General features: G+C 46.5%; 1 protein-coding gene across 1 annotated transcript in view; it reads right to left on the bottom strand.

The window, feature by feature from the left end:
* The window catches only part of LOC120054971 (1-phosphatidylinositol 4,5-bisphosphate phosphodiesterase gamma-1-like), a 64299-nt gene that overhangs the window by 6577 nt on the left and 44857 nt on the right, over positions 1 to 12865 (bottom strand). The window contains exons 23-26 of the mRNA XM_039002770.1: positions 6910 to 7013; positions 6611 to 6710; positions 6386 to 6452; positions 3415 to 3581 (exon numbers count right to left, since the gene is read on the bottom strand). Of these exons, the coding sequence (XP_038858698.1) occupies positions 3415 to 3581; positions 6386 to 6452; positions 6611 to 6710; positions 6910 to 7013 (438 nt within the window). The remainder of the gene's footprint in view (positions 1 to 3414; positions 3582 to 6385; positions 6453 to 6610; positions 6711 to 6909; positions 7014 to 12865) is intronic.

Genomic DNA, 12865 nt, shown 5'->3' with positions numbered 1-12865 from the left:
TCCACACCTTCTGTCAGCGAGGACAGCCGTAACAGAAACACCCACCACAAACGGACCAAGCGGAGTGGAGAAGGGCAGCGACAGCAGCAAAGACAGACAGAGGAATGGACATGGGAAGACGTCTTGAACGGCAAGGGTTGCTACACATGGGAGGAGATCCTGGCTGGAAAGGATCGCCTCCCATGGGAACAGCTGGAGGCAGCGAGGAGAGCAGAGGCAACCGGAGAGAGGAACCGGAGGTATGAGGGTACGCGGCTAGCACGGAAGCCCGAGAGGCTCACCCAAAAATTTCTTGGGGGGGAGCTAAAGGGGAGTGTGGCGAAGCCGGGTTGGCTACCTGAGCCAACTCCCCGGGCTTACCGTGGAGTGAGAGGGCGTCGTACTGGTCAGACACCGTGTTATGCGGTAAAGCGCACGGTGTCCCCAGTACGCGTGCTTAGCCCAGTGCGGGCTATTCCACCTTGCCGCACTGGTAGGGCTAGGTTGGGCATCGAGCCGGGTGCCATGAAGCCGGCCCAACATATCTGGCCTCCAGTACGTCTCCTCGGGCCGGCGTACATGGCACCAGCCTTACAGATGGTGTCCCCGGTTCGCCAGCATAGCCCAGTGCGGGCTATTCCACCTCGCCGCACTGGCAGGGCTACGGGGACCATTCAACCTGGTAAGGTTGGGGAGGCTCGGTGCTCAAGAGCGCGTGTCCTCCTTCACGGTCCGGTATATCCGGCGCCACCTTCCCACCCCAGCCCAGTACCATCAGTGCCGACACCACGCACCAGGCTTCCAGTGCGTTTCCAGAGCCCTGTTCCTCCTCCACGCACTCTCCCTGTGGTGCGTGTCTCCAGCCCAGTGCCTCCAGTTCCGGCACCACGCACCAGGCCTACTGTGCGCCTCAGCAGGTCAGAGTCGGCCGTCTGCCCAACGCCGCCTGCGCTGCTTGCCTGCTCAGCGCTGCCTGAACTGTCTGCCTGCCCAGCGTTGTCTGAACTGTCTGCCTGCCCAGCGCTGCCCGTCTGTCCCGAGCCGTCAGAGCTGCCCGTCTGTCCTGAGCTGCCCGTCTGTCCCGAGCCTTCAGAGCCGTCCAGCCAGGACCAGCCAGTGCCGTCCAGCCAGGACCAGCCAGTGCCGTCCAGCCAGGACCAGCCAGAGCAGTCCAGCCAGGACCAGCCAGAGCCGTCCAGCCAGGACCAGCCAGAGCCGTCCAGCCAGGACCAGCCAGAGCCGTCCAGCCAGGACCAGCCAGAGCCGTCCAGCCAGGACCAGCCAGAGCCGTCCAGCCAGGACCAGCCAGAGCCGTCCAGCCAGAGCCGACCAGCCAGAGCCGTCCAGCCAGGAGCTGCCAGCCAGCCAGGATCCGCCAGAGCCAGCCAGCCAGGATCCGCCAGAGCTTTCCGCCAGCCAGGATCCGCCAGAGCCTTCCGCCAGCCAGGATCCGCCAGAGCCTTCCGCCAGCCAGGATCCGCCAGAGCCTTCCGCCAGCCAGGATCCGCCAGAGCCTTCCGCCAGCCAGGATCCGCCCCTCAGTCAGGTGCTACCCCTCAGTCAGGTGCTACCCCTCAGTCAGGTGCTACCCCTCAGTCAGGTGCTACCCCTCAGTCAGGTGCTACCCCTCAGTCTGTTACTGCCTTTTGAAATAGTGGGATTGACATGGAGGGTGAAGATTGGGAGGAGGCCACGGAAGCGGGGGTTGACTATGGTGGGGTGGGGACCACGACCAGCGCCAGAGCCGCCACCGTGGACAGACGCCCACCCAGACCCTCCCCTAGACTTTGTGCTGGTGCGCCCGGAGTTTGCACCTTAAGTGGGGGGTTCTGTCACGTTCCTGACCTGTTTTCCTTTGTCATGTATTTGTTTTAGTTGGTCAGGGCGTGAGTTGGGTGGGTTGGTCTAGGTTTGATTTTCTATGTTGGGATTTTGTGTTCGGCCTGGTATGATTCTCAATCAGAGACAGGTGTCAATCGTTGTCCCTGATTGAGAATCATACTAAGGCAGCCTGGGTTTCACTTGTGTTTTGTGGGTGTTTGTTCCTGTGGAGGTTTTGTTGCCACACAGGACGGTTTCGGTTTTGTCACGTTGGTTGTTTTTGTATTTTGAAGTGTTTTGTTGACTTTCATTAAAAGAATGAACACTAACCACTCTGCGTTTTGGTCCACACCTTCTGTCAGCGAGGACAGCCGTAACAACTCCAATACCTTGACTTTGTTGTCCTTAAGCCATTTTGCCACAACTTTGGAAGTATGCTTGGGGTCATTGTCCATTTGGAAGACCCATTTGCAACCAAGCTTTAACTTCCTGACTGATGTCTTGAGATGTTGCTTCAATATATCCACATAATGTTCCTCCCTCATGATTCCATCTATTTTGTGAAGTGCTTCAGTCCCTCCTGCAGCAAAACACCCCCACAACATGATGCTGCCACCCCTGTGCTTCACGGTTGGGATGGTGTTCTTCAGCTTGCAAGCTTCCCCTTTTCCCTCCAAACATAACGATGGTCATTATGGTCAAACAGTTCTATTTTTGTTTCATCAGACCAGAGGACATTTCTCCAAAAAGTATGATCTTTGTCCCCATGTGCAGTTCCAAACCATAGTCTAGCTTTTTTATGGCGGTTTTGGAGCAGTGGCTTCTTCCTTGCTGAGCAGCCTTTCAGATTACGTCGATATAGGACTCGTTTTACTGTGGATATAGATACTTTTTCCTCCAGCATCTTCACAAGGTCCTTTGCTGTTGTTCTGGGATTGATTTGCACTTTTTGCACCAAAGTACATTCATCTCTAGGAGACAGAACGCGTCTCCTTCCTGAGCGGTATGGCGGCTGCGTGTTCCCATGGTGTTTATACTTGCGTACTATTGTTTGTACAGATAAACGTGGTACCTTCAGGCGTTTGGAAATTGCTCCCAAGGATGAATCAGACTTGTGGAGATCTACAATTTTTTTCTGAGGTCTTGGCTGATTTCTTTTGATTTTAGGCCTTGAAATACATTCACAGGTACACCTCCAATTGACTCAAATGATGTCAATTAGCCTATCAGAAGCTTCTAAAGCCAAGACATAATTTCCTGGAATTATCCAAGCTGTTTAAAGGCACAGTCAACTTAGTGTATGTAAACTTCTGACCCCCTGGAATTGTGTTACAATGAGTTATACGTGAAAATAATCTGTCTGTAAACAATGGTTGGAAAAATGACTTGTGTCATGCACAAAGTAGATGTCCTAACTGACTTGCCAAAACCATAGTTTGTTAACAAGAAATTTGTGGAGTGGTTGAAAAACGAGTTTTAACGACTCCAACCTAAGTGTATGTAAACTTCCGACTTCAACTATATATATATATGTGTGTGTGAGTGTGTGTGTTCTCCTGCGTACGTGTATGGGTGTGCTTTCATTTGTACATGTGTGTGCAATACAGTATTAACCCGTGCATCTGCGTTCTGTGTGGCCTCTCTGATCTTCCCCACCCAACCAGTCAGGTCCTCCAGGGTGTCTGAAGCAATGTCCAGTGGCTGGCCAGGGTGAATTGACATCTGCTGGGAGTGGACGGTGAACACATATGGCCTGGAACTCTTCCCATCCTTCTGAACCACTACAGAGAGATATGGAGAGAGGAAGAGATGGAGAAAGAGAGAGAGAGGGAGTTACACATACACACACTCTTATTTCTAGTGGTGTAAAGTACTCAAGTAAAAATACTTTAAAGTACTAGTTAAATAGTTTTTGGGGTATCTGTACTTTACTATTTACAGTACCAGTCAAAAGTTTGGACACACCTACTCATTCAAGGGTTTAAAATATATTTATTTTTTTCAGCATTGCAGAATAATAGTGAAGACATCAAAACTATGAAATAACACACAAAATCATGTAGAAACCAAACAAGTGTCAAACAAATCAAAATGTATTTTATATTTGAGATTCTTCAAAGTAGCCACCCTTTGCCTTGATGACAGCTTTGCACACTCTTGGCATTCTCTCAACCAGCTTAATGAGGTAGTCACCTGGAATGCATTTCAATTAACAGCTGTTAAAAGTTAATTTGTGGAATTTCTTTCCCTCTTAATGCATTTGAGCCAATCAGTTGTGTTGTGACAAGGTAGGGGTGGTATACAGAAGACAGCCCTATTTGGTAAAAGATCAAGTCCATATTATGGCAAGAACAGCTCAAATAAGCAAAGAGAAATGACAGTCCATCATGATTTTAAGACATGAAGGTCAGTCAATTTGGAAAATGCCAAGAACTTTAAAGTTTCTTCAAGTGCAGTCGCAAAACCCATCAAGTGCTATGAAGAAACTGCCTCTCATGAGGACCACCACAGGAAAGGAAGACCCAGAGTTACCTCTGCTGCAGAGGATAAGTTCATTAGAGTTAACAGCACCTCAGATTGCAGCCCAAATATATGTTTCACAATTTTCAAATAACAGACACATCTCAACATCAACTGTTTAGAAGAGACTGTGTGAATCAGGCCTTCATGGTCAAATTGCTGCAAAGAAACCACTACTAAAAGACACCAATAAGAAGAGACGTGCTTGGGACAAGAAACACGAGAAATGGACATTAGACTGGTGGAAATCTGTCCTTTGGTTTGATGAGTCCAAATGTGAAATTTTTGGCTCCATCCGCCGTGTCTTTGTGAGAAGCAGAGTAGGTGAACGGATGATCTCCGCATGTGTGGTTCCCACCGTGAAGCATGGAGGAGGAGGTATGATGTTGTGGGGGTGCTTTGCTGGTGACACTGTCTGTGATTTATTTAGAATTCAAGGCACACTTAACCAGCATGGCTACCACAGTATTCTGCAGCGATACGCCATCCCATCTGGTTTGCGCTCAGTGGGACTATCGTTTGTTTTTCCACAGGACCCAAAACGACCCAAAACACACTTTCAGGCTGTGTAAAGGCTATTTGACCAATAAGGAGAGTGATGGAATGCTACATCAGATGACCTGGCCTCCACAATCACCCGACCACAACCCAATTGAGATGGTTTGGGATGAGTTGGACCGCAGAGTAAAGGAAAAGCAGCCTATAAGTGCTCAGCATATGTGGGAACTCCTTCAAGACTGTTGGAAAAGCATTCCTCATGAAGTTGCTTGAGAGAATGCCAAAAGTGTGCAAAGCTGTCATCAAGGCAAAAGGTGGCTACTTTGAAGAATCTAAAATCTAAAATATATTTTGATTTGTTTAACACTTTTTGGTTACTACATGACTCCATGTGTATTATTTCATAGTTTTGATGTCTTCACTATTATTCTACAATGTAGAAAATAGTAAAAAATAAAGAAAAACCCTTGAATGAGTAGGTGTGTCTAAACTTTTACTTTAATTTCACTACATTCCTAAAGAAAATAATGTACTTTGTACTCCATACATTTTCCCTAACACCCAAACGTTTTTGTTACATTTTGACAGGAAAATCAAGAGAACATCCCTGGTCATCCCTACATCCCTACTGCCTCTGATCTGGCGGACTCACTAAACACAAATGCTTCGTCTGTAAATTATGTCTGAGTGTTGGAGTGTGCCCCTGGCTATCTGTCAATTTAAAAAAAACTTAAATTGTGCCGTCTGGTTTTCTTAATATAAGTCATTTGAAATGGTTTAAACTTTTACTTTTGATAATTAAGTACATTTTAGCAATTGCATTTACTTTTGAAACTTACGTATATTTAAAACCAAATACTTTTAGACTTTTACTCAAGTAATATTTTACTTGGCGACTTTCACTTTTACTTCAGTCATTTTCTATTAAGGTATCTTTACTTTTACTCAAGTATGACAATTTAGTACTTTTTCCACCACTGCTTAACTCTGTAAAACTACCCAATAGGGGGTTAAACATACAGACCGCTACCACTCACTGGGCCGCACCTACGTGGCAGGTTGGCTCATCAGTTACACACAGACTGACCTACGTGGCGAGTTGGCACATCAGTTACATACAGACTGACCTACGTGGCGAGTTGGCACATCAGTTACATACAGACTGACCTACGTGGCAGGTTGGCACATCAGTTACACACAGACTGACCTACGTGGCAGGTTGGCACATCAGTTACACACAGACTGACCTACGTGGCAGGTTGGCACATCAGTTACACACAGACTGACCTACGTGGCAGGTTGGCACATCAGTTACACACAGACTGTCCTACGTGGCAGGTTGGCACATCAGTTACACACAGACTGACCTACGTGGCAGGTTGGCACATCAGTTACACACAGACTGACCTACGTGGCAGGTTGGCACATCCGTTACACACAGACTGACCTACGTGGCAGGTTGGCACATCAGTTACACACAGACTGACCTACGTGGCAGGTTGGCACATCAGTTACACACAGACTGACCTACGTGGCAGGTTGGCACATCAGTTACACACAGACTCACCTACGTGGCAGGTGGGCACATCAATGAAGCCCTTGAGAAATGTTCCTAGTGGACTGCTCTCTGTAGACTGGACCAAGAAACAGGAAGTCAAAGACACAGGAAGCAGGAAGTCAGGACATGAAGTTAGCTTCATTCCCCTCTAACTGCTGTAGAAGGTGTGTGTGTGTATCATGAATGCATGAACAAGTCTATGTATGGCCTATGTTTGCCTATACTATAACGTACTGCCTCGTCTCCTGTCTCGCGGGCGGGTGAGTTGGGGACTTCGTCTACGTAGTTGGCAGGAAACCACAGCTGCTTCTTCCCTCCGTAATCACCTCGCCACCTAGGGGCCGGTGGAGGGAAATCCACGATTTAAAGACAACTCAGAGAAATATTATATTATCAACTCCATTCATCAACCCACATTGGTTTTCATCCATGCAGAAACGTAACCGGGGTGACCAATGTGCACTCTTTAGCCAATCAATGACATTGAGTAATCATTAAGTGCCATGGAGATATGAAAACCCTGTTCCACTCACCAGCCTCCTTCCTGCTTGTCCACGCTGAGGATGAGGGCCTGTTTGGGGAAACACAGCTCGTCGTCCCTCTGGGCTCTGTAGTCATACAGGGCCTTGACCGTACACTGCAACACAAGACCACAACACAAACACTAAATCATACAGGGCCTTGACCGTACACTAGAGGTCTTCATGGATCCACCTGTACACGAATACCCGAGACACGATCCGGGACCCAAGTGGGTCCTGATCCAGAATTCTAAATAATGTCACGGTTCTGGGTCGGATCTGATATGATTGTCACGGGTCTCGGACATATTTATGCTGCTGCTTTTGCTTTTCACAAGAGTGGCGTGTGTAGCTTGTTGTTGTTGATGGCCAATCAAAAGTCATCAAAGCGGCAGTAGGTTACAGTGATAGAGCCTCTGTGTGGCAAAAGTTAGGAGATGTCTAATCAATGGAAGGTGGAATTAAAATGATGGAATTAAAAGTTAAAGGAGAAGGACGGGCTACAACCACCAAGAGCCAACAGCTAGGCTGCTACTTTATATTCTGAATGGAGTTATTGGTCACAACTTGTAGACTTGTTAATGTGCTGCTGTGCGTTTTGTTGCTAACCTTACTTTGCTATCTGCCAACTTTACGGTTTTTACTTTTTAATTACCGTTATATATTTTTATATTTTGCCTCGCTCAACTTTTTCACCCCGGACATGGTTCGTCAGGACCTCCACCAGCCGAAGCTAAGTAATAACATTAACATTATGCCTTCTAATTGCAGTCGCTATACTCATAATATACAGGAGAACGATCGCCTTACGGCGAGGATAGCTGTGCTGCAAGCCCAGCTTCAGACGCAATCGTTAGGCAAGGGTAATTTCAGTGTATGAAAGGATGAAACAGCGTCTGTGCCACCAGTAAGTACAGATAGTAGTATAAATCCCCTCGCACAGTCCCCGCAGCCGGACAACTTTCTCATGGCTTCTGGAAGGAAATGCTGTAGGAATGCTCAACCATGCTCAATGCTCAACCTCATTCAGCCGACAGAAACTTTCAACCGGTTCTCCCAATTAAGCAACGGGTCGAAGTCAGAGGCCGAGCCTTCTCTGGTCTCTACTCCTCCCGTTACAGGGTCTGAGATGCCGAAGCCTCCCACCATTAGCTCTGACAAATTGAAAACCCTAGTCATTGGTGACTCCATTACCCGCAGTATTAGACTTAAAACGAATCATCCACACTGTTCACCAGGGGGCAGGGCTACCGATGTTAAGGCTAATCAATCTGAAGATGGTGCTGGCTGAGGCTAAAACTGGCGAGTGTAGAGAGTATAGGGATATTGTTATCCACGTCAGCGACAACGATGTTAGGATGAAACAATCAGAGGTCACCAAGTGCAACATAGCCTCAGCGTGTAAATCAGCTAGAAAGATGTGTCGGCATTGAGTAATTGTCTCTGGCACCTTCCCAGTTAGGGGGAGTGATGAGCTCTACAGCAGAGTCTCACAACTGAATCGCTGGTTGAAAACTGTTTTCTGCCCATCCCAAAAGATAGAATTTGTAGATAATTGGCCCTCTTTCTGGGACTCACCCACAAACAGGACCAAGCCTGGCCTGCTGAGGAGTGACGGACTCCATCCTAGCTGGAGGGGTGCTCTAATCTTATCTACGAACATAGACAGGGCTCTAACTCCCCTAGCTCCACAATGATATAGGGTGCAGGCCTGCCAGCTTAGTGGAGTCTGCCACTAGCACAGTCAGTGTAGTCAGCTCAGCTATCCCCATTGAGACCGTGTCTGTGCCTCGATCTAGGTTGGGAAAAACTAAACATGGAGGTGTTAACCTTGGCAATCTCAATGGAAAAAAGACCTCCTCCATTCCTGTCATTATTGAAAGAGATCGTGATATCTCACATCTCAAAATAGGGCTACTTAATGGCAGTTATAGTCAATGAACTAATCAATGATCATAATCTTGATGTGTTTGGCCTGACTGAAACATGGCTTAAGCCTGATGAATTTACTGTGTTAAATGAGGCCTCACCCCCTTGTTACACTAGTGACCATATCCCCCGTGCATCCCGCAAAGGCGGAGGTGTTGCTAACATTTACGATAGCAAATTTCAATTTACAAAAAAAACAGCTGCGTTTTCATCTTTTGAGCTGCTAGTCATGAAATCTATGCAGCCAACTCAATTACTTTTTATAGCTACTGTTTACAGGCCTCCTGGGCCGTATTCTGCGTTCCTCACTGAGTTCCCTGAATTCCTATCGGACCTTGTAGTCATGGCAGATAATATTTTTGGTGACTTTAATATTCACATGGAAAAGCCCACAGACCCACTCCAAAAGGCTTTGGAGCCATCATCGACTCAGTGGGTTTTGTCCAACATGTCTCCGGACCTACTCACTGCCGCAGTCATACTCTGGACCTAGTTTTGTCCCGTGGAATACATTTTGTGGATCTTAATGTTTTCCCTCATAATCCTGGATAGTCGGAACACCCTTTCATTACGTTTGCAATCGCAACAAATAATCTGCTCCGACCCCAACCAAGGACCATCAAAAGTCGTGCTAGAAATTCTCGGACAACCCAGAGATTCCTAGATGCCCTTCCAGACTCCCTCCACCTACCCAAGGATGTCAGAGTACAAAAATCAGTTAACCACCTAACTGAGGAACTCAATTTAACCTTGCGTAATACCCTAGATGCAGTCGCACCACTAAAAACAAAAAACATTTGTCATATTGTTATTTTTAGCTCCTTTGCACCCCAGTATCTCTACTTGCACATTCATCTTCTGCACATCTATCACTCCAGTGTTTAATTGCTAAATTGTAATTATTTCGCCACTATGGCCTATTTATTACCTCCCTAATCTTACTACATTTGCACACACTGTATATAGATTTTTCTATTGTGTTATTGACTGTACATTTGTTTATCCCATGTGTAACTCTGTGTTTGTGTCGCACTGCTTTGCTTTATCTTGGCCAGGTCGCAGTTGTAAATGAGAACTTGTTCTCAACTGGCCTACCTGGTTAAGTAAAGGTGAAATAAAAAAAATAAAAAAAATAAGAAACTAGCTCCCTGGTATACAGAAAATACCCGAGCTCTGAAGCAAGCTTCCAGAAAATTGGAACGGAAATGGAGCTACACCAAACTGGAAGTCTTCCGACTAGCTTGGAAAGACAGTACCGTGCAGTATCGAAGAGCCCTCACTGCTGCTCGATAATCCTATTTTTCAACTTAATTGAGGAAAATAAGAACAATCCAAAAGTTATTTTTGATACTGTCGCAAAGCTAACTAAAAAGCAGCATTCCCCAAGAGAGGATGGCTTTCACTTCAGCAGTGATAAATTCATGAACTTCTTTGACGAAAAGATCATGATCATTAGAAAGCAAATGATGGACTCATTTTTAAATCTGTGTATTCCTCCAAAGCTCAGTTGTCCTGAGTCTGCACAACACTGCCAGGACCTAGGATCAAGGGAGACTCATTTTTAAGACTATAAAACTTCAAGCTGCATACTGGACCCTATTCCAACTAAACTACTGAAAGAGCTGCTTCCTGTGCTTGGCCCTCCTATGTTGAACATAATAAACGGCTCTCTATCCACCGGATGTGTACCAAACTCACTAAAAGTGGCAGTAATAAAGCCTCTCTTGAAAAAGCCAAACCTTGACCCAGAAAATATAAAACAACTATCGGCCTATATCGAATCTCCCATTCCTCCCAAGAAATGTTTAAAAAGCTGTTGCGCAGAAACTCACTGCCTTCCTGAAGACAAACAATGTATAAGAAATGCTTCATTTGGAAACCCAAATTGGTCTACACAGACAAGTTCTAGCCTGGTTCAGATCTTATCTGACGAAAAAATATCAGTTTGTTTCTGTGGATGATTTGTCCTCTGTCCTCTGATAAATTTCGGTGTTCCCTCAAGGCTCCGTTTTAGGACCACTATTGTTTTCACTATATATTGTCCCTCTGGTGATGTCATTCGGAAACATAATGTTAACTTTCACTGCTATGCGGACAACACACAGCTGTATATTTTGATGAAACATGGCGAAGCCCCAAAATTGCCCTCCCTGGAAGCCTATGTTTCAGACATAAGGAAGTGGATGGTGGCAAATGTTTTACTATTAAACTTGGACAAAACAGAGATGCTAGTTCTAGGTTCCAAGAAACAAAGAGATCTTCTGTTGAATCTGACAATTAATCTTGATGGTTGTACAGTCGTCTCAAATAAAATTGTGAAGGACCTCGGCGTTACTCTGGACCCTCATCTCTCTTTTGACGAACATATCAAGACTGTTTCAAGGACAGATTTTTTCCATCTACGTAACATTGCAAAAATCTGAAACTTTCTACCCAAAAATGATGCAGAAAAATGGATCCATGCTTTCATCACTTCTAGGTTAGACTACTGCAATGCTCAAATTTCCGGCTAATCGGATAAAGCACTAAATAAACTTCAGTTAGTGCTAAACAAGGCTGCTAGAATCTTGACTAGAACCAAAACATTTGATCATATTACCCCAGTGCTAGCCTCTCTACACTGGCTTCCTGTTAAGGCTAGGGCTGATTTCAAGGTATAATGCTAACCTACAAAGCATTACATGGGTTTGCTCCTACCTGTCTTTCAGATTTGGTCCTGCCGTACATACCTACACGTACGCTACGGTCACAAGACGCAGGCCTCCTTATTGTCCCTAGAATTTTTCAGCAAACAGCTGGAGGTAGGGCTTTCTTCTATAGAGCTCCATTTTTATGAAATGGTCTGCCTATCCATGTGGGAGACGCAGACTCGGTCTCGATCGTTAAGTCTTTATTGAAGACTCATCTCTTCAGTAGGTCCTATGATTGAGTGTAGTCTGGCCCAGGAGTGTGAAGGTGAACGGAAAGGCACTGGAGTAACGAGCCGCCCTTGCTGTCTCTGTCTGGCCGGTTCCCCTCTCTCCACTGGGATTCTCTGCCTCAAACCCTATTACAGGGGCTGAGTCACTGGCTTACTGGTGCTCTTCCATGCCGTCCTTAGGAGGGGTGCTTCACTTGAGTGGGTTGAGTTACTGACGTGATCTTCCTGTCCGGGTTGGCGCCCCCCCTTGGGTTCGTGCCGTGGGGGAGATCTTTGTGGGCTATACTCGGCCTTGTCTCAGGATAGTAAGTTGGTGGTTGAAGATATCCCTCTAGTGGTATAGGGGCTGTGCTTTAGCAAAATGGGTGGGGTTATATCCTGCCTGTTTGGCCCTGTCCGGGAGTATTGTCGGATGGGGCCACAGTGTCTCCCGGTCCCTCCTGTCTCAGCCTACAATATTTATGCTGCAATAGTCTAGGGTCAGTCTGTTATATCTGGACTATTTCTCCTGTTTTATCCGGTGTTCTGTGTGAATGTACAGTAAGTATGCTCTCTCTAATTGTCTCTCTTTTTCTCTTTCTTTCTTTCTCTCGGGGGACCTGAGCCCTAGGACCATGCCTCAGGACTACCTGGCCTGATGACTCCTTGCTGTCCCCAGTCCACCTGGTCGTGCTGCTGCTCCAGTTTCAACTGTTCTGCCTGCGGCTATGGAACCCTAACCTGTTCACCGGACGTGCTACCTTGTCCCAGATCTGCTGTCTTCAACTCTCTAGAGACAGCAAGAGCGGTAGAGATACTCTGAATGATCGGCTATGAAAAGCCAACTGACATTTACTCCTGAGGTGCTGACCTGTTGCACCCTCTACAACCACTGTGATTATTATTATTTGACCCTGCTGGTCATCTATGAACATTTGAACATATTGGCCATGTTCTATTATAATCTCCACCCAGCACAGCCGGAAGAGGACTGGCCACCCCTCATAGCCTGGTTCCTCTCTAAGTTTCTTCTTAGGTTCTGGCCTTTCTAGGGAGTTTTTCCTAGCCACCGTGCTTCTACACCTGCATTGCTTGCTGTTTGGGGTTTTAGGCTGGGTTTCTGTACAGCACATTGTGACA

This window comes from Salvelinus namaycush, chromosome 10 (genome assembly GCF_016432855.1).
Source record: "Salvelinus namaycush isolate Seneca chromosome 10, SaNama_1.0, whole genome shotgun sequence".
Classification (NCBI taxonomy): Eukaryota; Metazoa; Chordata; class Actinopteri; order Salmoniformes; family Salmonidae; genus Salvelinus; species Salvelinus namaycush.
The sequence above is the reverse complement of the archived record's forward strand: the minus strand, read 5'-3'. Positions and strand labels throughout refer to the sequence as shown.